The sequence below is a fragment of the Homarus americanus genome, unplaced genomic scaffold, assembly GCF_018991925.1.
Source record: "Homarus americanus isolate GMGI-L3 unplaced genomic scaffold, GMGI_Hamer_2.0 scaffold24260, whole genome shotgun sequence".
NCBI classification, from domain to species: domain Eukaryota; kingdom Metazoa; phylum Arthropoda; class Malacostraca; order Decapoda; family Nephropidae; genus Homarus; species Homarus americanus.
The window spans coordinates 1,237,759-1,263,346 of NW_024721079.1; the positions used below are offsets into that span (position 1 = coordinate 1,237,759).

Genomic DNA, 25,588 nt, shown 5'->3' on the forward strand with positions numbered 1-25,588 from the left:
TTGACAACATAACTGAAGATTAAAACAATATATAGGTAATTAAAATTGGGAGTGTATGAAGTACAAAGTTTTTTATGTCATTTCTGGACAAAAACATAAAACAAAATGGGAAATTATGCACATGTAACGTATCTTAAAAGGTAACATTGGTGTCAGAAGAATTATTTTATTTCAATTAAATTGCTTGTCATTAATTTCTCAATGATTTTGTTCATGTAACATGTTTGTTTGGACTATGATATGTCTCTCACTGGTTGGCCAATCATACAATGTTGTTTCCTCAGTGGTACTTGTTGTCTGTGTGTATGACAACAGGGGACCAGTTTACCAAGAGGAGTGAGGCATCACAATTAAAGAGAAAATCAATAAGGTACGTAAAATAGACCCAACTTTCAGCTGAACATTTACAACCTGTAAATTAGTTGCCATACACTCAGTCTCCTTTTCTGATACTGCATAATGGAGAACAGAGAACCTTACCAATTACTGTGGTTACATTATTTTCTGCTCTGCTAATCTCACAAAAAGAGGGAGGGTGCAATTTGACTTGGCTAAAAACAAATATACATAAACAAGTCTCATGAATATTAATTTTGGCTCATGAGTTATGTAATGACAGAGAGAAAAAAGTGAAAATATATTTGCTTTGGCTACTTAATGTATCATAATAGTTACTGATGAATGAATGAATGAATGAAGATGAACTATATCTATGGTAATCTGAAATAGCATTATACAATACAACAATCATTCTCAGATCCTTATTTTTGAAGAAACCTTACTGTAGTTTTTGTCTTTTGACTTACATTTAATTAGAAGAGAAATTGAACTACTTTCCTTAAATATTTTCATATCAGTAAAGATGGTAACTGAATTTTTATTTAGAATACAAAATATCACAAGTGCCCATTTCATTACTGTAGTTTAATCTTGGTAATACAGTATATTTAAAAACCTGTCGTTTCTATATCTAAGATGTCAACCAATAAATGCTGTGATATATTGAATTGAATCAGAAATTAAAAAGTATAATGTGTTTCCTTTACCTTATGAAAAATAGAAGTCGTGAAGAAATAAAATAACATTACTTGAAACTATTTGTTGTCGATGGTTGATTGTTTTTCGCTAAACCCTTTGCCATATCATAATTCAGGTTTGGAGTTGTTGCGGCAGTTTTATACAAGGAAGTACAATATAGAACATGTTAGGTTGGCTTAGGTTAGGTAGGGTTAAGGTTGATTCGGTTACGTTTGGTAGGGTTAGGTTAAGTATTGTTGGATGAGGTTAGGGGACATGCAGATCTCAGGTGTGCAAGAGAGGTGACACATACCGGGTAATTATTATCTGGGAAGAAAAATAATATCTCCATTAAGAAGACAGTTCAGGCATCCCTTGATATATGATCTGGTTGCATTCCTGAAACCCTGATCACCAAGTGAATGATCACAAACCAAACATGTTCTAACAAGTGAGTCAACGAGGTTACATTCCAGGAGTCAGTCAAAGTGGAGATTTTCACCTAAATAGGACCAAAAATCACAATTATAAAGTACCTCAACACCACACGACTGAAGCACCTAAACTCCACAATGTAGTCCATTTGTCGTACACTTAGCATGAAAATGGTAAAATAAATGTTCAATAAAAATGGCATAAAAGTGAAAGCTAGGGTATATCATCTATATAAATATTCATAAGGGTCAACTTGTAAAATTGCTGTACAACATGAAAGCACCTCCCTCACACATCAAAATTTTGAATGGAAATGTTAAAATTAAGGGCAAAGAAAAGTAGCAAAAAGGTGAAAGTTATCATACCTAAATTATGTAGTAAGGGCCACCCACAGGCCACTAAGTGGTGATGGAACTTGACAGACTTGCGGTGGTTGGAGTGGCAGGTCTGAACTCACGGGAGGATGGCATGATTTTGGCTCTAAAAACTGTGACCCCTGAGGTGGATGAAACTGGTTTGGGGGATTCAGGCTATACCATTTTGGGAGTTTGGACCCTGAAGCAGCTGGTAATCATATTTTGTTGTCTTTTGCTTCTTTGATTTATAAATTTCTTGATAGTATTGAAGCCGATGCTCGATGTGGTGCCTTCTCGCTGCATTTGGGGCTTTTTTGGGGCACAGTAGTGTTATCCCCTCATTGCTTAGCTATCATGGCTGCATGGCTATCAAGGAATTCCTTAACATCCTCCTGGTCAACTTTGTCAAAGCCAGCCTGGTGGTAGAGCTGCATAATATCTCAACAAATCTTATCAATTGGGTCAAACCCACAAGACCTGTGCACACACTCCGGCCATATATTTGATTGCTGAACCTCCTTCCATGACTCAGAGATATTGTCCATTGCCTTATTGATGTTCCAATTGTACCAGAACTCCTTGATTGTTAGATTGTCATGTCCATCAAGTCTCTTTTATCAGTTGATCCATTGTTTGGTGCAGGTGTCAAGCCTTAACATGAAATCACTCCTTGGTTCATGGGTTGGATGAGTAGGATTGTGATGGACAGTGAGATTATTGGCCTCCCAGTACTCCTTACACTTACTGGAGAGGTAGCCAGCCACCTAGCTCTGGCACAATGTCGTCATCAACACACCTTTCATTTGATTTCCAGATGACTGGTAGAAGCTTCTTAATATAAACCTTGAGTTTTCATAGCATTTCTGACAGGTAGACAAGGAGCAGATTCAGTTTGAGATCTCCTTCAGTATTACCTCCAAGCAATTGTGTGAGGTGGTCCTTGACAGCCTTAAATCCATAAGCGGTCCTTTCCTCCTTAACAATGAAGGTACAGGAGTACAGTACATCCTCTTAAAAAATAATCCCATTTCATCAAAGTTGATAACTTGCTTGGGGCTGTATCCTCCTTTCTGAATCTTCGCCTTCAGGATATGGAGGAAGGCAGCGACAGCGTCACAATCTGCACTTGTTGCTTCACCCATGAGATAGAGGCTGTGAAGGTTGGCATGTGATTTAAACCACTCAAACAAAACAGAACTTGCCTTGAAAGACTCCACTCTCTCTGTCGACCTCCATTTCACCTCCCAATTGCCCTTCAACATTGTATTGCATAGTAACATATACAGAGAGCTCTTGTAATAAATAAATAAACAAATAAAAAATACACAGTATTGTCTGGCCAAAAGTATGAACTGGCTGGGATGAGGCCACAAAGTTCATACAAATTCAAATACATCTTACTGCAGAAGTACACAAGTTTAAGTTAGGATATAATATGTCAAAATGATACTACAGTATGTAATCACATAACAATATTTTATTATCCATATAACCGAAAGTTTCAAATAAATTTTTATTGAATATTAACAAGAACTAATACAAATAAAAGATGTGAAAATAAACTTTTGGTTAATCACTTTATGAACTGTAATATATACTTCTAGAATCTTCTAAAGTAGAGCTGCCAGAGCTGGGATAAACTTTTACAGTCATTACAAAGGAACAGTACCTTCCCCCCCATCACATCATGCTGTGTGTTTAAGGCATCAGGTAGCATATTGTGGCATACAAAGAGACGATCTGCAGCCCAGGTGTGCTTCATACACAAACCAGGTCACTTTTAGAGCAGCTCATCATTTTACAGTATTAAGTGGCACCAACACTTGAATAAAGTTGTAGCCTTCGTTGGTACACAAGAATAAAAGAAAACTCAAAATAGATGATCCAATTTCCACTACAGCAATGCAGTACACTGGACCAAAGCCATAATGGATTCTCAAAAAGTGCTGGTTTGCCGAGTGTTACTTAACTGGCCATTTATTTACAAAGAAACGTAGATTATATGAGTATACATAAAAAATGTAAAGGAAATCAAGATCTCAAAAATGCTGGAGAAAGACTACAGACTGTTAACCACCAGAAAACACGACATTCAGCTAGCCTAGCTGAATGCAACATGTCCTGAACACCCTAACCGAACTCGGAGTTTTCTATGATATGTTGGGGGTCCTTGAAAACTTGTACAGTACTTGGTTCTATTATTAATTATTTATCCAATCCTATTATGATAATGAGAAAGTTAACCATTTACTTTTTTCGTGATCACACAATGTAGTTGACATATGGAGTGTGATGGAGGCAATCTGCAATGTGCCAGTAAAATGATCTGCAATGAGGATTATGTCATGCAAGCAGACTGCTGAGATTTTGGCATAAATTTGTAAAATTATGCTCCAAGTAACACGTTTATATACAGTGATCCTTCGGTTAACGAGCGCCTCGGTTAACAAAATTTCGGTTAACGAATTAAATTCCATAAGATTCTTAACTTTGGTTAACGAGCATTCCCTCGAATAATGAATTCCTTACGAGCGCCCCTCCACATGTTTTCGCTTGCACACTAGCTGTCATATTAGTCCGCCAATACAGTATTCGGTTCTAGGGCTTAAATTCCTTACTATTTTAGTAAATATCAAGAAGTTTGTACTATTCAATAATTTTAAAAGTCATATATTAATTTTTTTTGTCATTTTAACAATTATTTAACATAATTTAAGTACAGGGAAACTAGTTTTTTAGTGCCCCAAACAGCCTGTCAACACACCATACAGGCGTCAGTCTCTGTCTTTTCAGTGGAGGTAACATCTTGCTTCAGACTCTCTTCAATATAAATGCTTTTTTTTTCTCTGTTTCCAGTCAAATTATTGTCATTTTGAAATTTATTTTACATATTGACAATATATAATGCAGTGCAGTGTTGATTTAAAGAAAATAATCTTTAATTGCACCAAGTGAACTAAAATTTTATGGGTGAAATGGCACCATGGGGTGACTTCTCTTCAACCCAAATGCCTTCTCTTCTCCCTTCTCCTCCACCCCCATTCTAATTCCCAACATCATCATCATCCAGGAGCCTTCTACATACACACCTCAACATAAGTGTACTTTGCTACCTTTTTTGTTGACTTTAGGCAATTTTTGGTGAACTGGAACCAATTACCCATAAACCCATTGAAACAATGGTTTCGGTTAACGAGCAACCTTCTAGAACGAATTGTGCTTGTTAACCGAAGGACCACTGTATACACCATTGGAATTTGTATTTTTTTTTAAATAATTAAAGTTTAATAGTTTTACCTTCTAATCCTGTTTTAGTCTCTTTTTAAATCTTTCCTCATTGACGCGATGCAATGGACCTAAGATAGTGAGGTAAAATGGATCCCCCTCCCCCAACACCGATGTTTAGTGCTCATTTGCCTGTGAAGCCTACAATCCTATTATTATCAGTACAGTACTTAATAGGGCTCAACATACTAGCTGTGAGCAGACATTGAGAATGAAATGTTAAAAGGGTAGTTATTTTACTGCAATTTGTAAGTGAGGCCAAGCAGTAACTTGCAAAAAATAAATAAATAAAATTACGAATCTATAATGCAAACAATTATTGCATTACATGGGGTTCTTATCTACCAAAAAAGGCCTGTGCCACTCACCAACTCTGTATGCCATTAGCAGCCATTATCCATTAGTAGGTTCTGTATACTGTACTATAATAAATTCCTTCCTTTCCTACCATTTAAGCCCACACAGTCAACACAAAATACAGTGAAGACTGCAAACTGAATGAAGCCTGTACAGTACATCACAATCTCTTAACAAAATGAAGCATCTTATTTCATACGTCACAGCCATCATAATATTGCAGTCCCCTTGTGAAATATTTCTCACCAAGACCAAAGAGGAAAGGAATGCCCCTAGACCAACCCAAGCTCTTCTTGGCATAGTCTGCTTATATGGCCTCAACTCTTTTATTACCTTAATGCATTTCCATATAGGTTAACCAAAGCTTCCTTTCTTTCTATTTATTGAGTAGCTTTCTTGACCTTTTTCTTAGCTTTCTTTTCTTTCTTAAGGCCATCCATGTTAGATCGGAGAAACTGGGAGAACTGAAGTTGAAATTTGAGAGCATCTGCAGCTGAAACCTGAGGAGTGAAATTTGAGATGATAATCAGAAATGTCTTCTTCTTTAAAGCTGGTACTATATCGTAAATAGAAAGGGGCAATAATATATTAAGAAGCAAAAAATGAAATTCCCAAGAAAGTGCTCACAGGATATTGAAGCCTTTGACAATCATGTAAGCAGGAAGCTGCCTCTACCATTTATCAAAGTATGACATGAATTACAAACTTATTATAGGTAAACTTACTCATAATACCACAACATAATTAACATAAAACACATACAGAATATACAAAATACAATTTCAGCAGTTAGGACTTAACACAGGGTTATAGCACAATATTACATGAAATTCATACATATTAAACCTAAATACCGGTAATATACACCAGTAAACAAAGGTTTATGAGAAGACTAAACTGCATATAAAAGTTTTGCAAAATAATTTACAATGTTAAACTGGGCAAGATAAACGAAACTTCATTCCAATGCTACTATTTCTAATCTAATTTCAAATTATGATATTTAACAAATATTACAGCAGTTCTACCGAGAAATATAAAAAACACATACATGCACAAAAAACACACGCACACACATGCACGCACACACACACAGACACACACAGAGTAATTTAGATGTATCCATTATAATTACTGAGAAGATATGAGCAAAATGTTTAAAATTAGAGGAATAAATTCTGATATCCCATTTTATGAGTGAGGCTGGTGGATGGTTTGCGATTCACAGCGTGATAATCACATGACAATGCTGCCTGTTGTCATGCCTTAGTTAAAGTGTTACTGACATGGCTAATTTTCCCACCAGTTTAATAGCAAAAGTTTAAACTATTTGGGGCAATGACCTCTCTACTATTTACAAACTTAACTTCAACTGTTTTCTGTCAAAGAAAACAGGCCTCACCAGGCCTTCTCCAGACCTTGTTGCTCAAGGCTCAATGACTTTCTGTCTTTCATAGCAAGTCATATTAACTGAAGGCCTGGATATGGTTAGAGAAGTGGTTGGTACTGTAAATTATAAATCTTCTACAGAACCCCATGATCATAAAAAATAACTTCATATTACCACTGTGCTTATTTTCTTGTCTTTGCTCTTGGCCCGTAATAAGCAACTATACTCGTCAGGTTCTGGCAAGGGATTCACTTTAGACATCTTGCCATTCTTAAGTTTTCTGGGTTTAGGGTGCGGGCGAGTGCGTCCATCATCTGTAGGAGAATCAAAGTGTTTAACTATGTTTTCACTTGAAATGTAAATCTAAGAATTGACCCTGAAATCCCAATCTAGAGCCGAGACCAAAACTACGTTACTCGTGAATGTAGCTACTGTACTGTACAGTATTAGTCCTGAACATCAAAATCCATGTTTAACCTTTGGGCATCATACACTATGATTAATTCAAGAATTGACTTTTACTTCCCAGTCACATCCAAGTCCCATAAAGAGATTAATAAAATAACAGCTCACCACTTATGGAAGGAAGCAGAGTGAGTTGTGAACAAATTGCCCTTCAGCCAGAGAGGGTTTGTGAAGCATTAAACACTCCAGTTCTTGTTGACCTTCACACTCTTCAGTGAAAGGCAGGGTGTCTAGTTCTGGGCTCAGCCATACAGTGTGATTTCAGGTTGAATCTTATATTTACGGCTGAACACCTTTTAATATGATGAAACCTGTTTTCATTACCTTTTCACTTAACATGCTGACATTATGTGGACTTCTTATAGTAAGTGTGAGATTTGATGCATATGCTCCTAACCATGTTATGCTCTTAATGTTTTGGATGATGCTCTATGATTCACATATTACAGATACAGATAAATATACAGTACTGTACTGTAATAAAATTTTTTTGCCTAGTTTCTACAACTTATACAAATACCCGTAGGTAAAACTTTCAAACTTCAGTGTACAAATATTAACTTTATCTAATAAAACTCAGTTGTGGCTTCAAGAGAAAATACTATTTGTAATCTGAAGTGGCACATGATGGTATACAGTGTAGTTAACAGGTAACTCTTTGGAGTTAAACTGTAGCCATTAAACTCACATCTTTTTATTGTGGTCGTAACTTCTCCGTGTGTTCGGGCATTGTGAAACATCAGAGTCAGCTCTGACATAAACTGCAAAAAAAAAACGAAAACAATGACGATGTACAGTACAGTATATAAATTACATTAAGCATTCTACTAGTACAGTAAGTACAGTGGTCCCTTGGTTAACGAACTCAATCCGTTCCAGCAGGTTGTTCGTTAACCGAAACCATTGATTCAATGGGTTTTTGGGTAATTGGTTCCAGCTCACCGAAAATTTCCTAAATTCAACAAAAATGGTAGAAAAGTTCACTCACTTTGAGGTGTGTATGTAGAAGGCTCCTGGATGATGATGATGATGATGGGAATTAGAATGGGGGTGGAGGAGAAGGAAGAAGAGAAGGCATTGGGGTGGAAGAGAAGTCACCCCATGGCACCATTTCACCCATAAAATTTTAGTTCTCTCGGTGTATTTCAAGATTATTTTCTTTAAATCAACACTGCACTGCATTATATATTGTCAATATGTAAAATATATTTCAAAATGACCAATAATTTGCTTGGAAACACAGAAAAAAGCGTTTAGTTGAAGAGAGTCTCAAGCAAGATGTTACCTCCAGTGAAAACAGAGAGAGACTAACGCCTGTTTGCTGTGTTAAGAGGCTGGATGCTGCGCATTAAACTAGTCACTTTACCTTCAATTATGTTCAATAATTGTTAAAATGACTAAAAAATTGAATATTAAACTTTTAAAATTATTGAATAATATAAACTTCTTGATATTTACTAAAATAGTAAGGAATTTAAGCCCTAGAACCGATTAATGTATTGGCGGACTGATACTAAAGCTGGTTGCCCGGCCAGTGCAAGCGAAAACATGTTGAGTTCGGTTCGTAAGAAATTCATTAACCGAATTGAAGATTCTTATGGAAGGCAGTTCGTTAACCGAAATTTCGTTAACCAAGGCGTTTGTTAACCGAGGGATCACTGTATAATGATCTGAATGAACATTAACAGCCAATTGGCCAAAAACACCATTAACTTATTTATATATAAGCCAAGTAAAAGGGAGCTCTACCAAAAGCTTATATAAAAACAAATGAAGAATTATTGTGTTACTACTATACATGAATATTAATTGATAAATAAAAAAAAAAAGATTTGACATTGGTTAATAAACCAAATACAATACAGAACAAATGAAGGTGATTTGGCACCATTGCATAAACCACCGAGCAGTGAGATGATTGCTGGCGTGTTAACATGTTTTTAGTTTTTATATTCGTCTTTAATAAATTGTCTTAAGTGTTTTTTATTATTTTCTATCCCAAGCAACATTTATTTTTGTGCATATATTGATGGGCAGGAATGTGGTGACGAAATGGGCACATCCCGTTCTTAGACATTACCTCACTTAATGCTACTCCACTGGTTAAATAATAAATAAAGATTTGGTGAAATTTCAATAATGCACTGGTCTTTCTCTCGCTGTTATTAATATGTTTTTCATAATGTATAGACAACTCTAAGACCCTTTTCTTCTGTGATATTCCCGCCGGAAATTAAGGATAACCGGGATATTAATTTTTCAATATTATTAGATTTGGTCAGTCACAAGTGTCGCCATTTGTTGTTTACGTCTCACAGAGAAGGTCTGACCACCCATCTCGCAGTGCTCTTTACCTTCGTGTTGGCTTCTTAAGCGTCTACAGCACATGTGCGGGGGTGGTGTGGGAGTTTCTTATTGGCTCTAGTCAGTGTTGTACCTTGACGCCGTTAATTTAACGCCGTCAATGGAAGGTGGCAACTTTTTGTTAACGCTGACGCCACCAATTTCTTTGGCAGGTGACGCAGTCAACTTTTCACCCGAGAGGAGCGTCAAGGGTCATTTTGTTCGTCAACTTCTTAAATTTTCGATTTTCCCAAGTTCGGTTTTCAAGTATCTTGTTATAAAGACGACCGGGAAAATTTTTGCCGCGCCCACCGCCCGCGCACCTGCGTAGCTTTCTACAGAGCAAGGACCTTCTTGAGGCCCAAGCGCAGTAGAATGAGCAACAAGCATTTTGAGATGCTAGTATTCTTGCGGGGGAACAAATGAATAATTAAAATGATATAACATAAATCATAATAAATGATTAAAAATGAATTAATATTTTTTGATTTTGCATGTTACTCCCATACACAGGAGAATACGCATTTCAGGGCTGCATTTGTACGTCACTGAAAACTCGTTGACGCTGACGTTAATGCGTCAATTTATGAAATCGTTTACGCCGACGCTGACGGCATAAAATTTCTCGGCCGTTTATGCTCATGGCGCCACTTGTTTTCGTTGACGCGTACAACACTGGCTATAGTGATAGGAGACTTATAATTGGGCAAGAGTTTTTTGTCTTAGCCAATGAACAATGTGTGGGTGTCAGGAGTAGAGATTTGATTTTTCAGTACCAGAATAACCAGATATGGCTGAACAGGTGGAAAGAGCTGTGCTGACATTGATAAATTATTTTACGTCACTTGCAGAGTTTCATTAGAAAAATTATGTTAGGTTAGGTTTGGTTTTATTGGTTTTTTATTAATGTGATTTACTTGAGCATAGGTCAGGTTCTCAAAGGTCTGATTGGTGTTTTATTTTGGTGTATTCTAATCCCACATTCCCTTATCTTCAAAGTGGTTGTGGGTTATATCTCCTTAAATAAATGTCAGCGACGAAATTAACGGTCATACTCTTTTAAATCACCACAGAAGACATAAGATAAATCTATTCTGTGATCAAGATTAGTTAGTAACTAACCCTAACCACCACCAGCTGCTCTAAGGTCAAGAGGTCCTGTAAGGCGACTCCAGAGGTGAAACAACTTCCAGTGTATAATTTTGTTTCTATTCACAATTTACACCGCTTATGTACACGTTGAACCACTGAGTGTGTGAATCTGTAAAACTATTTTCACCTAAAAGAAATATACAGTTTATTAAATATATTTTCTGACAACTAAACCAGCAGCCAACGCCACACAGCTGTCAACGTCACACACCTCCCAATAAAATTATCCATATTCTGTATATAAACAAAAATCGGTAAAAAGATTAATATTATCACAAATAACTTGGTAACATCATGAGTAGAGAAAGAAGTTAATATAATAGAGTGTCTTACCACGTCGTTGGTGAGGTGTAGCTTGGCCATGTTGTCACTCCTAACGAACTATGTTGGAATATACACTCAATCATGATCACTAAACAATTTTTTTTTATTAATCAAATTATTTAATAAAAACAACCATAAATCAACTAAATAAAAAAATACGGAGTTATATATAATATTAATTCAAATTGTTAACCTTGATATATTTGCATTATCAATAAATAAATAAATGGTTTGAGGTGCAATGTTCGCGGTAATTTTCTAACATAATACACCTTAGGTTGGCCCTGGATGCACCAAGAACTTATTATTTTCCTATAATATTAAAGGTTAATGATCTATGAAAACTAGTTGTTATTGAGGTTCGATTCTATATTTTTTTTATCTATTTATCTGATCTGTTTGGAAATAATTTGATTTGGAAGTTTATATAAAACTTGATTCAGGTATTACAAGGGAAAACTCTAGAGGTATATTATATCCATTAATAAACTCCTACTTCAACTGTGTTGCTAATTTTGGTAAATGATAATTAAGTGTGATGCTATAAGAAAAACATAACTTCTTAGAAACAAATGTCTTAACATATATTTTCACCAAATAAACATCTGTAAAATATATTAACCACGACAATGTAATTAATATTAAATAAAATTTATATCAATGTTTAATACAAAGCAAAAATACTGCTAAACCACCCAATTAGGCTAGGGTAATTAGTATATGTTATTCCCACTACAGTTAGTTAAAGTAACCTTAGTGTTTTAACTCTGCAGTGCGGTAGTTAACGTCTAGTGAGGGAGGGTGTGTAATGGGCTCCTATTATCTCTATCTTATTGTGTCATTGAGCAGTAATATTAACCCTTTGAGTACTGAAGGTGTTATGTCATCGTATTTAATATTCAATGGGTTATATTGTACTGTATGGTATTATCTGAGGTATATTTAGATATATGTCATGGAACAAGGTTATTCCTTCTTGATATAACCAGTGTTTATATACTTGTTAACTGTTGTATTTGTGGGAGTATGTGGGAATAGTAATGGGTTAATATATATAGTCTCAAACAGTGGTACAGGTCACCCAAAATCAGGTCACTTTTTGGTAAATTTTTAACTTAACACTCGAGTTGTAGGAATTTTTATCTTTATTATACTTAGTTTTGACAATTTTAAGATACTTTTCTTTTATGACGTTTCCATCACAAATTACCTAACCTAACCTAACCTGGGGGATCCACCCTCCTGGACCTACCAGCATATATAAGGCATTTGTGAGGGAAATGTCATCGAAGAAAAGTGTCTTAAAATTGTCAAAACTACTTGTAATATACTCTTTTATTGTATACCTAACAGAAATGTCAAAACAGGTTGAGGGTTTGTAGTTTTCATAATATTGGTGATTTTAATTTCTTCATCATGAACCCTAAAATATAATATGTTGCATATTCTGTGATCAGATAACAGTACAGTATAATAGTGTAGATAGAGTGAGGTTACATTATTTAACTCTTTATCTCTCACACAGTCATCTAGTTAACATAGATGCATAACCAAGTTCCCGGAAGATAAGGAGAGGACTTGTTCTCTTGGGTGAGACTGTTGCGGGATGTGGCTGTTTGGTGTTGGCTTCATAGTTCACTTGATATTCTTTGGGTCGGTGTTTGATATTTATTTCCGGACACCATTGAGCCAGGGCATGACCCCACACCTGCACCAGCAGCAGCCAGCGGCTCAGAGACTCGTCCTCGTAGTTGCCGATGGACTCAGAGCGGACGCTTTTTATGACTACACAAACCAAACTACAAGGGCACCATTTCTCAGGTACAGTACTTATATAGTATGTCTCAGAAAGTAATATTTGCATACTTTTTGGTAACTAGAGGTGTAAAAAGAAGCATCACTTTATTACTTATAAAAAATTTTATGGAATCTTTTGATATACTTAAACCTAAAAGGCCACGAATACAAATATATACAGTATATTAAACTATGATAAGAACAAGGTACAGACATATACAGTTGTGGACAAAAATTACTCCACAGGGAGGGAGGTGATGTAGTGGTAGGTGGAGACTTGGCAGTGTTACTAAAAGGTGGCAATTAAAAGTTTGCAGTTTTCTTTCCACACCACATATTGATTTTTTAGTTTAATTATGAAGCAGATGCAGTTTACACTCCCCTGCTGAATTTCTTTTATTCATAACTGTACCTGTGACCTCAAGAGCATGCATCAAGCGCACACAGTACAGTCAGTGTCAGTCTTTGTGCATATACTGTATATTTGACTGGTATACTGTATCTCAGAGGAAGAATAGAATGAGAATTCACCAATCTTCCTTTTTTTTTAATATTGTGCTTTAGTAATACAGTAGGTGTCTTTTAGATAATTATTTTTAAATTAATTGTTTTATTTGACTTTCACTTCAGACAAAACGTGTAGTAAAATAAATATTAATCATGATTTTCCTGTATCAGATCTGTAATAGAAACAAAGGGAACCTGGGGAGTCTCGCACACACGAGTGCCCACAGAGTCTCGACCTGGCCATGTTGCCATCATCGCAGGCTTCTATGAAGATCCAAGTGCCATTGCTAAAGGCTGGAAGGAGAACCCTGTTGAGTTTGATTCTGTTTTCAATGAAAGTCGCCATACTTGGTGTTGGGGCAGCCCAGATATTCTTCCAATGTTTGCTTCAGGTGAGTTATTTAGTACTGTACCAGAGGGAAGAATCTGTGTATTTGTTTGCCACTCTCTCTCTCTCTCTCTCTGCATGTGATAATAATACTGTAACTAAGTATTGAAAAGTACAGCAGCCAGAGGCTGAACATATAAATTGGACAAAAATTAGTTACAGTTTTAGATACATTGTGGAGTAAGTTGTTTAACAATAACTTTCAATACAAAACGGAGCCAGGGAGTCAACATACAAGTTATTGATGATTCACTGATAATTTGGTGTTGTAGAAGATAACAGGTGGTTGTAGTACAGTACAGGACCGTAATCAGTTCCTTAGCCGGAATCTTCGATCCTGGAACTCTCCAATAGCTGGAAATTTTTTTGAGAATTCTGTGAAAAATCTGTCCATTCAGGGCATGTGAATGAGTTTCTGAGAACTGCATACTGTTTCTGACTCATGCTGGGTGTGTGGGTAAGTAGGCTCACAGTGCCCATGTGCTATGATTGGTCACTACTGTCATGTGACTGCATGAGATACCCATGATAAGCTGATGTATCTCACAACTTATCTTTTTGACTACTTTTTAAATCATGCACTTAATATTTTTAATAAGAGTTCCACTGATGGCTCGAGTTTTTTTATTTCAAAAATATAATTTTGTTTAGTTCACATCAAACTTGGACCGTATCTTCCAATTAAGATAGGAAAGGCAACATCTGTTTTTGTTTTGAAAGCAGTTTCCTAAAATAATTTTTAAGACATTTTTGGTTGATGTATTTAATATATTTCATGAAATAATGTACTTTACTGCAAACAGAGTATTTATTCATCACCATCTCTTTATTCTGGAACTTTGATTTTATTCATTATATCATATTCTTTCTTTATTTTTATTTATTTATTTATTATTATTTTTGTTTTTTTGCAGGCTCGGAAAGAGGACACATTGAAACATTCATGTACAAGGCTGAGGAAGAAGATTTTGCCAGAAGTGATGCTTCCAAGTTGGACACTTGGGTATTTGAGAAAGTAGAGGCTTTTTTTAAAGAAGCAGGGGAGGACAAGAAACTCAATGAACGGCTGCACGAAGATCGTATTGTGTTCTTCCTTCATCTTTTGGGACTTGACACAAATGGACACTCTCACAAGCCTCATTCAGAGTATGTGAATGTTATTGTTTGGAAGACATGTTAGGAAAACACTTGTTAGTCAGTCTTGGTAAAATTATGAACCCAAGTACAGTACTGTACTCCACATCTTTCTGTAGGATTTTACCGTGAAAAGGAAAGCTTTGGTAGTCATCCTTGGATCACTCTTCACTGGCATTTTTATTAAATGAGTTTTAAGGATCATACCCTCAGCTTCATTACTGGACACTAGACAAATAATTATTTGGTGTGGTCTGGTAGATTGACACTATTTGTGATAATTTCACCACTTCATATTGGCGTGTCGGGTGTTGAAATTCAGATTGTGTTCATTAATATAGTCATTTTGTCTACTTGCACAGAGGTTTTACAAAGGCTCATACTGTAGAAAAAAATACTGATTTTAGTCAATATACAAGTATTTCACCTTTTTGTTTTGTAAAATTATGAATTTAGGACAATAATACAATACTGTACTTATATTTTAATGTTTTTAAATAATTGCAGGGAATACCTGGAAAATATTCTAATTGTTGACAAAGGAGTTAAAAGACTAGTGGAAATGTTTGAAGATTTCTACAAGGACCAAAAAACAGCTTATATCTTTACTTCAGACCATGGCATGACTGACTGGGGTATGTATACACTGTCAAAGTCTTCAGGACCTCTCTTGTGTTATCCCTTCACTATGGGGATGCCACTTTTCATATTTTATTTGGCTAATGCCTGACAATTATACTTAACTCAGAGTTGACCCTGTACACGAAGGGTTAAGCAGAAAATACTTGTAAGATTTAGGATAGGTACTTGTGTATACGGTCTTGTAAGGCTTGTATCATTTTACATTAAAAGTTGTCTCCTATTAAATTTTAAAGTAATTGTTTGTGCTTTGCTCTATGAATTGAATAGAATTTATAAAATATGCTGACGGAGTTCCCAGCAAATTAAAATTAATTTTAATGATCAAAGTATTTTAGGGTTCAAAATTTCAATGACTGAACATGTACAGTATTAAATTTAACAAGAATTTTTTTTTAGTGATCCAGCTCACATTATCATTCATGGAGTTGGGCGAATCAAACTTTGTCTTTGTTTGGGTTCCAGCCAGGCTAGTGCACTCATGGACTTATTTGCTATGTACTCTGAGGTGAAGTAACCCCATGAGTACATAGTTTGTATGGGAATTCAGCTTTCGGGTTCCAAACATCTGCCTTATAAACCGGTCCTTCAGTCCCTAACCTGTTCGTTAACTTGGGTGTTCTTGTACTGTCTACAGATGGTGCTTCCATGGTGGGCAGTTCAGAAGAAAAATAATGAATCTTTGTATATGTTCTAGGAGAATGTTAATAGCAAATGTGAACTAAAGAAAGGTGCTAATAGTAAGTTGAGAAAGGAGACAGAGAGAGAGATAGATATAAATGTTAAATTGATGGTGCTAGCAACACTAACAAATACAGAGAAGGCATCACATTGACAGATCTGTGGGGGATGATTGGATTATAGGAAATTAAGAGAGCATCTGTATTGAATCTTGGTTTTGTCCATTAAAATAACAGAAGAGGAAAGAGAGAAAAAAAATATAATATGTCCAAGACAAACATTTTATCAATGAGTTAGACTTTTATTAGGTTTCTTCCCATATGATCACCAGGTCAGGGAAATGTAATCGGTAACTATTCAAGATCTAATTTACAGGTTCTCATGGAGCGGGAGACCCAAGTGAAACTGAAACACCCATTGTAGCCTGGGGCTCTGGTGTAGCCTTACCAAAAGATCCCTCTGAGTTCAAGGAGAAGATGATCTATGATGCTCGTGTGGAGAAGTGGGGACTCACTGGCGTACGTCGACACGATCTTCACCAGGCTGACATTTCTCCTCTTATGGCATCCATCATTGGTATCCCTATCCCAGTTAACAGTGTTGTGAGTAATTTTGTCAAGATTTATAATGGTATGCACTGTACTGGGGAAATTAATTACGGTAAAACTCCAAGTACTTGGCTAATTAAACCACAGCGAAGTTGTTAATCAGACAGAATCCATTATTTTGGACGTCCATATCAGCATGGAACACCACAGCGAGTTTATGCTCATGTTAAATTAGTTCAAGACAGATACTTTCCATTTTAGTATTTGGTAACTAGGTTCTCCATGATCATGTGGCATGGATGGTCTTGTACAGTGAGAGATAAAGTGGATTATGTAGATGTGTACAATATACCTCTGACAATTAGGGTATTCAGATGATTTCCCCACAACTTTTACAGTTTCATTCTCTGAGTCAGTGGCAATATGCAAAGCCATTCAGGGCCACAGCTGCCTGGAGACGTGTGTTGTGTGGTGAAGATTATGCAGGTGTGTATGGGATCACACTTATGATATGTTTTTGGTAAATTCAGAATTACAAATTTCTGCATTGTCTCGGGAACAGAGCGTTTATTATCAACCATGGCTAGCACTTCAAGTGTATCCTTCATGGTAGTGCTTTCTGCTCTTTGGGGCCTTACCCAAATGTACTTGCTTGGGCATTGTTCTCACAATGTGTGTTATTTATATGTCATTAGAGAACAGGCACGTCTGCACTGAGTAATAGCCACACATAGACTGAGTGCAGCACAGCTGTTGTTGTGATGAAGGCTGGACTGGAGGGGCCACATGGTGTATGCTGCATCTCTCCACAACAATAACAATGACCTGCAAGATACTTTTTCGAATTTTTAAATAATTTTTTCCAAGATTCGTGTTGTTATTCATATACAGTATGTCGCTACTCTGGGGGTCCAGTACTTGGGGGTCTTACTGTATAGATTCCAAGTGGCATAGTATGTTTTTGATGTTACCCAAGCACTTTGGCCACTCATCATACCTATTAGAGAATTTAACTTATTAATAGGTCCACAATATTCATTACCATCCTCTAGATTATGACTGACACACGTAGGGCCTGTCATGATTGAAAAAAAAATTCCAGTATGCTTATTCTCACAACTAGAATCGTTACATATCTATATAGTATTTTTTGGCTCGAATGTTCCTTTATACATCCCCATTTCTGTCTCCTTTGATACAAATCTTTCTTTTCCATACATTGCTCAATACAGTTACACTAATTATTCCTTTTCTTCAGCTGACTTATCCACTCACTCCCGGATGCCTGAAGCACCCCTCTTTGTCTCCATTCAGATTTAACACTCGTTTCTCTTTGTGTTTCTTTCATGGGTGTTTGGTATATTGAAGGGGAAACTAATTAGATACAAGGAAATGTAGAGTCAAAAAGTACAGGAGAATTGAGTGAGTAAGAGTGGTGCAGTCAGGTGATGTGGCTGTTTAGATGAGAGATTGGTCAGAGAGATTTTTTAACAGTTGAAGGCAGTAGAGAGATGACACCCAAGAAAAAGAGGGATAGGCCACATAGGTGAGTTAGTGAGGTTGAGAGATGTCACATTAAGTACAGTAATGCTTGCAGAATGGCTGTGGGTTATATACAGTACAGTCGAGTTGCTTCTTTCATGATAATGTTAGCATGAATGGACCAACATCTTAATTTTGGATTCACGGCAAACTCACTTTCTATACGTGTGTGTGTGTGTGTGTGTGTAATATTTCTACTTGATCTTTCTGTTCTTTCCCTATTGCCTTATAAATTTATCATACATCACTCTCCTATATATATCCCCTTGATCCATATCACCCAATAGTGGTAAATGGTTTCAGTTTGATTTATATACTAGTGTATTTTACAGGGTGTACTACATGTTGAGTATCTAGGAACATCGGATGAATACAAAGCAGAGGCTCTGTTTGCCAACACTCGCCAGATGCTTGCTCAGTACCAACAAAAAAGAGCCCAAAAGGAAGAAGAAACGTTACCCATCTTCTACTGGCCATACTTGAGCCTCACACCAGATAGAGAACTTGAATCCCTGGGAGCTATTCGTAACCACTTGAAAAATGCCGACTACGAGGAAGCGGTAGGTAACATGAACTTAGTGATCACGTAAGATGTTTTATCTCTTGTAATATATATTCCAGTTTGTCTGTGTTTATAATTTATTGGGAGATATTTCATGTGTAGCCAGATGACTCCATTTAGTGAATTGATATATGAAATTTTGTAATCACTGTGGAAGTTACAGATTTGCAGACTCATTGGGGGAAAGCCAATACAAAAAATAATATTGATTAAAAAAATTGGATTGGGTCCCCCCCACACTTGAGAACCTGTGCTTTTGACCTGCCAGGATAGGCTGGTTGCCTTGCTAACTGTTTCCACCCTGTAGGTTGGTGTTAGGAAGCGGATCAGACATAAAACTTTGCTTTAACATGCTTAATTACAACTGGGTCACCAGAGTTGTACCCATCCCATGGTCTGCTGCATTTTCTGGGCTGGTGCCCTGAGATTGTGGTGGTGAGCAGGAGGGGGAGACATCTTATTCTGGTTTTACCCAATGGCTTCCATCGGGTAATCATGGCTAACCCACGCAAACATGGTAAATGACCATAAAACATTGATGATGATGAATGTTACTTATCTCACATCTGTCCCATGTATAGATATAATCAGCCAATACTGTACCCTGTTCTTTACAGTATCCAAAGATAATGTAATGAGACATGAATCCAGATTTATTATAATAACTGTATTCATATAACTGATGCAGTTTACTGAGTATCACTTACAGCCTTGTTTAGCTTGTAGATGTTTACCAGGAACCATCCACTTGTATGGTTGGGTTATATTCTAGAAGTTTAATAAAACTACAAAACTAGTGATAGGTTCTCTCTCGGCTCATCTGCAGCGCCAATAGATCGGGTGTAGTGAAGAAGAGCCTGTTGCTAAAGCTGAGGCCTATGAGTCTATGCTGTTGTACCATTGCATGTACTGTATGTTCTGCTATCCAATGTATGTACACCATAAAACAGACTTAGGGTTCAGGCGTCCCTCGGCTCCCAGTTGAGCCCCTGTCAATCATATACTGCTCGCTGCCAACACTGTGTTGTTTTAATTGCATTATTGACCAAAGACTGGTTTCCCCATGCAGCCCAGATATCTTTGTCTTTTTTATTGTTTTAATTATGTTCACAACTGACTTTTTTGTAAAATTTATTATTGTTTATAAAAGTGGTTTGCAGGGATTTTTTAAATTTTATTTATACCTCTGTAGTCTCTTTACAGAACAGTGAAAGTCTTCGTCTGATCTCCTTGACACAACATGGCATGGACTACTACCATCACTATGACCGTTTGACATTGTCTGTCCACATTGCTCTGGGATTTCTAGGCTGGATATTTCTCATTACCTGCCATCTGTTGAGGGTGTGTGCTGTTGTTTTAAATTAATGTTTTTAAAATGGTGTGAGGAATACATTTTGAAAGCAATAGATTTTGTATTTATTTTTTTGGTGTGTGTTTGTGTGTTCTGAAATCTATACAGTTACAGAGCTTTTCTAATGTTCTCAGTGTAAGTCTTTCTGGGAGGATGACGTGCCCCACTTTGTGTACAGTACATTACATTATTATGCTTCTGTACTGTGGAGACTGTTGACATAAGGGAAATAGAAAAATAGGTGCATATTAATTCTGGTAAAGAGGAATTAAATGTTAGATTGGCTGGATAACTTTTTTTTTTTTTTACAATCGTCATAAAATTGTTTAGGTTAATTCATGAAATACAGTGATGTGTGATCAGTCATTGTGTTGAGGGAGTACTGTACGTTTTATTATACTTTTGTATGTCAAATGAGCTGTGTATGTTTGTATGCATAGTACTGTATGTAGTTTTTCTTATGTTTTTCTCTGACAGATTTCTTTCTTTTCAATATCCAATCAAGCCTAGTTTTAGTGGTAAATATATTAATGCTTATTGGAATTTTATTTATTTTAATAAGTTTTTCATAATCTTGGGAGCCCTTACTTTTTAGTCATTTTTAAACCAGGAAAGAAATAATGAATCTTCTCTGTTTATTTTCTATATGTAGATCTCTCTTATTTAATATACTGTATATATCGTCATGCATGTATTTATGCTGTATTTTTCTTCTCTTTCATTCTATATTAAGATAACTCATACAGATGCTTTTATCCTTCATCTTTACTGAAATAAAAGGATCACAGTGCTGTCCTGAGGATGGCCGGGGGCACCATAGAGGGCCGGAGGGTGTGGCGCTCATCTGTGTTGATGGCTCTAGTGCTGATAGTTTGGGGTATAACTAACCTCACCAAGCTTATAGGTGAGTAACATCAAATCTTCTTATGGACTCATATTGTGGGGAATAGATATATGTCTCCTTTGGGGTATATAAATAAGGAATGAATTAAAGTGGAAACTGATGAAGATTAATTATATACAGGAGTGAGGACACCAATGGTAACTGACATTCTAAACAATTGGAAGCCTGATGTAATATCTAAGATTTTGTGATTTTGTACTGAGTTTTCAAAATACCTTTGATGTAAACTACTAAAAAGAAAATTGACTTCTGGTTTAATATTAATCCCTTATTTTCATCAAGATTTTAAATTAAATAAATACGTTACTGCATTCATTACATTCTCTACATCAATATAGGAAGTCTCCCTTCCCTCTACTCCATTTATACCTGTTATTTATTATCCTTTCCTCCTGCATCTTTCCCAAGCATTGTATCCTAGCTTCCAGCTCCAGTTTTGCACCTTATCCCTTACCATTCCATCCATAGATATGTTAAACAGCTGTTGGACCTTACTCCACCGCCACCTCAGCAACCTCACACAGGCCTTTACTACTCAGTTAGAATGCTTTCACCGCAGCCTTCCTCTTACTCCCACAATACCTCCTAATTCAACCAATCAGATGCCTTTTCAAGATCTGTAAATGGTGCCTATAGTTTCCCATTTTTCCAGTGTATCTTCCAACAAGCTTTTCCAGATTTTAACCCACGAACTACTGTTTTCATTTCCTTCTTTCATTTCGGTTTGTTATATTAATTTTAATTTGCCTGATCCTATTTCCGTCTTTCGGTATGAAGAAGTGCTTCTATCTCTAATTTTTCATTATTAAGTATCATTAAATCTTCTAAATATTCCTTCTAGCTACAGTGTTTCTCTTATTTGTGTTATATACTGTACTGCTCTTTCCTCCTCTATATCTTTTGTTTTGCTATTGTTAGTCCATTCCCCTTTCCTTACCAGTAGTTTTGTATTAGTTTTTATGTAATAATTTTGTTTCCTATAAGATAATGGTTCGACTTCCTCTCCTCGCCTGGAACCTTACACCATCTTTCACCCATTTTTATTTTCCTTTCTCTGTTCCAGTTTCCTCCTTATCTGATTCTTCTATTGGTACATTTTTTTATGAAATTTTTGTGTCTCTCAATCTTCCTCTGCACTGCCTGTTTCATTTCTCTATTTCACTCATGGATCTCCTCCTCCCACCTTTCATTTCATAACAAAGGTTTCTCCAGTAAATATATTCTACAGCTTCACACTCTGGTTCCTTCCCCCTCACCTGGTAACTATTTCACTCACTTCAAAGTTATTTCAAGAGAATGTATTGCATCTTGGAAATCTTGCTCACTCATCACGTTAGATATTTGCATTACTCTGTGCAACAAACTCTGTACAGTATATACTCTTTCAGTTCTCCGTTTGTAATTAGAGCATAACTATACCGTACAGGGCAGCAGCATCCGTGGCAGCATTACTTGTACTTAATGACACCAGTCGGCTTATGGGCCCTCGTTCATCAGAGCTGCGCCCCCTTGAGAGTTGCCTGGCTCCTCGTATCGTCTTTCAACATGGTTTGGGAAGTGGCCATACGCATTCTTTTCATTTTCCTTGGGATTGAGATTTTGGTAGGTGGAAAAATCTTATATGATGTACAGGTATATAAATAAAAGCATGATAATGTGTTTGTTTTTTTAGGAAAGTAAAAAATTTTGTTAGTTTGTGTCTGTTTTAATTGAAACCTCCTTTTAACGGATATCAATTTAATGGGTATACCTGTAGTCAGTTATATGGAGGTTTCACGTCTAATGGACCTTGATATAACGGATACACTCTCCCTTATACTGTAGTCCGTTATATAGAGGTCAGACTGTACTTCTCATGAATTATTGTTTCAGTACAACCTTGATAATTTAGAAGTTCTGAACAAAGCAATTTTTCGGGATATTGGAGTACCGTACATTATTGTATTTTCACTATGCAGTAATTACAAAATCTCCAACATTACAGCATACGATGAACTTAAACAGGTCTAATAACAATCCATGTTTGTCTGGATTCTGAAATATTGAAATCCAAACTATTGAAGCGTTACTGTAATTATATAATGATATTTTACCATCTGTAGAGGTTCTAGATACATATTTATTCTGTGTAATAAACAGTTTTAGGTTTTAAAATTTTGTCCTTACAGTAATTTAGGTTGTGGCAATACTGTAGTACTGTACATACATACAGGTAGTTGTTAAGGGTACTGTTCTTCCTGTAAATAAGTAAGTAATATTATAATAAAACTTATCTTATTGACTCCATTGCTATTACAGGTGATGGCCTTCTTCATCCGACCAATGCTCTCCGTGGGACTGTTGTGTATCGGGCTGTGGCCAGTCATTATGTACTCTATGCAGGGGGCAGTGGAGAGATCCATGAGGCTTGTATGGATTGGAGCATGCATATTACTTGCCTCCTTTACCTATATGCCTGTTGTTGGCAAGGAGCCATATTATCCCTGGGTGTAAGTTTAATACTAATTCATTGCTCTGTGCATTAGGGAGTGTGTTGAAATTTGTTGGTACTGTATTGTATGTGATTTTATATTGTGTGTGTATGTTTTATACATAATATGTACTGTCTCGTTCAAGATTCTTCAAACACTGCTGGAGACAGCTGGCAACTCGAGGCCGTTTGTTTACTATAGTACATAGTAAAAACTATAAATGAATGTAAAAGTGATCTGTGATTGGTTACTTAGTTCCCCGTTGCTTAATTAATGGTTGGGCTTTGTTATTTTGTATTATATTATACTACGTACTATAGTAAACAAATAGCCTTGAGTTGCCAGCTGTCTCCAGCAGTGTTCGAATAATCTTGAACGATACTGTACATTTGCTAATAAAATAAAGACTGAGTGGATAGCATATTTGTTGATTGAGAATGTGTGCATTTCTGCAATTTCGTTGGGGGACAGCACAGTACAGTAGAGTCTGCATTTACGTGGCTTTTGTTTACGCGCTTGGTCATTTACGTGGTGCCTTGCTAGAATGAAATGCTTTAATTACTTGGTAAATTTGGTCATTTACGCGGGAAGCGGCGCGGGCAGGGTGCGCACAAGGTCGCCCAGTCATCAAAACATTACCGAGTTCTTCACCCTCCACCCCCCACAGCCTCCCCAAGTCAGTGATAGTGAGGATATGGACTTTGAGGGGTTTGACAAAGAGGCCCTGCAAGCCTCTGTGGTGGATAGTGATACAATTGATACAAGTGATACAGGTGAGGGCCAATAATCTGCCCTCTGCCTCGGAACCAACCTCCCATCCCCGTGTGCCCAGCCATCTTTTCTACTCACGTAAGTGTTAAAAAACCTAATATTATTGATATTTCTTTTAATTATTGTGTGTGCATACCATCATAAAATTAAGATGTTATTTGACTGCAAGGTACGTATTGTGTCAGAAAAAGTGGAGTTTGGGGGTCGGCCCAGTCTCTATTTCAATTAATCCCATATGTTATGTTAATTGATTTACGCGTTTCTCGTTTTACGCGGGCCTCCACAGGTTCAATTGACCGTGTAAATGCAGACTCCACTGTATTTTCGTGGCTGGCTTGAAGATGACCTGAAAACTGGAGACATTTGTGAAACAGGAGTGAAAATATCTGGTGTGGTTTAGAGGGAGGGAGGGTGGGGGTAATGTAAAACTGGTCTTGTTTTGTCTGGTTTTTGCTTTGTCCATATTTTTCTAGGAGTGCAGCACCCTTGCAAATAGAGGAACCAATGTAGTTGGCGATAACTGTTAAGAGGTACAGGAGAAGGTTATGTATTAGTTAGGAACTGTAGGAGTAAGCTGTGGTTGTTAATAACTGTACAGAGAGATGTAGCAGTGAAAAACTTCATATGAACTGTATACACACTCACTTTGTGTAAACTCTAATGTATTGAAATTATATTTCAGGGAAATAGCTGGTTTAGTTGCATTTTCCCTTGGAGGAATTGGTATATACTGGTGAGTATTGTCTACTGTTTTTTTCCAAACTGCTTTTGTGATTGTTAGAAAGATAGTTCTGTATAGTATAGTATTTGTTCTTACAATGAAAGAAAGTCCTTTTTGATAATAAAGTATATTTGTTTGTTGAAAAGTGTAATAATGGAATAGGATTACTTAATACCATACAAAGAAATACTATCACACGTGTTTAATTTTAGTTCTTGTATAGTCATATAAAACAACTTATAGAAGACTGAGTACTTTATAATGTATATGTTTTTTTCCAACATCACAAAGTGTTGACATGGGACACTCAAAAATAAAACATAGGACAAAAAAGAAAAGGTAGTCTTACATTACTGCAAGTATCCAAATAGGTGCCATGCAGTGTGGCATTTAAAAGAACACTCTCTTATTGCACTGATTAGAGCATATGGAAGGCACTTACACC

The 25,588-nt window shown here is 36.4% G+C and overlaps 2 protein-coding genes across 4 annotated transcripts in view; one reads left to right on the forward strand and one right to left on the reverse strand.

Moving 5' to 3' along the window:
* Positions 1-5,070: 5,070 nt before the first annotated feature.
* On the reverse strand, positions 5,071-11,190 carry LOC121861414 (signal recognition particle 14 kDa protein-like). Its single transcript, XM_042359112.1, has 4 exons — positions 11,134-11,190; positions 7,994-8,066; positions 7,015-7,154; positions 5,071-5,950 (listed from the first exon to the last, which is right to left on the reverse strand). Exons 1-4 carry the CDS (start codon positions 11,161-11,163, stop codon positions 5,831-5,833), a joined length of 363 nt encoding a protein of 120 aa, XP_042215046.1. The 5' UTR covers positions 11,164-11,190; the 3' UTR covers positions 5,071-5,830.
* Positions 11,191-11,871: 681 nt separating this feature from the next.
* LOC121861412 (GPI ethanolamine phosphate transferase 1-like) overlaps positions 11,872-25,588 on the forward strand; it is a 29,800-nt gene continuing 16,083 nt past the window's right edge. The window contains exons 1-12 of one of the 3 annotated variants that reach the window (XM_042359103.1): positions 11,872-11,925; positions 12,650-12,945; positions 13,600-13,820; positions 14,731-14,962; positions 15,458-15,585; positions 16,646-16,872; positions 18,693-18,920; positions 20,126-20,266; positions 21,057-21,180; positions 22,607-22,782; positions 23,479-23,669; positions 25,105-25,155. In XM_042359103.1, the coding sequence (XP_042215037.1) occupies positions 12,731-12,945; positions 13,600-13,820; positions 14,731-14,962; positions 15,458-15,585; positions 16,646-16,872; positions 18,693-18,920; positions 20,126-20,266; positions 21,057-21,180; positions 22,607-22,782; positions 23,479-23,669; positions 25,105-25,155 (1,934 nt within the window). In that variant the 5' untranslated portion in view covers positions 11,872-11,925; positions 12,650-12,730. The other 2 variants (XM_042359104.1, XM_042359105.1) reach the window with 2 other exon arrangements.

Bases quoted from the DNA above. Each gene is read 5' to 3' on its own strand.
- LOC121861414 (XM_042359112.1), bottom strand. From the start codon at position 11,163: ATGGCCAAGCTACACCTCACCAACGACGTG. The intron at 8,067-11,133 runs GTAAGACACTCT...TTTTTTTTGCAG, and splicing joins TACACCTCACCAACGACGTG to TTTATGTCAGAGCTGACTCT. The intron at 5,951-7,014 runs GTAATATGAAGT...TTCACTCCTCAG, and splicing joins ACAAGAAAATAAGCACAGTG to GTTTCAGCTGCAGATGCTCT.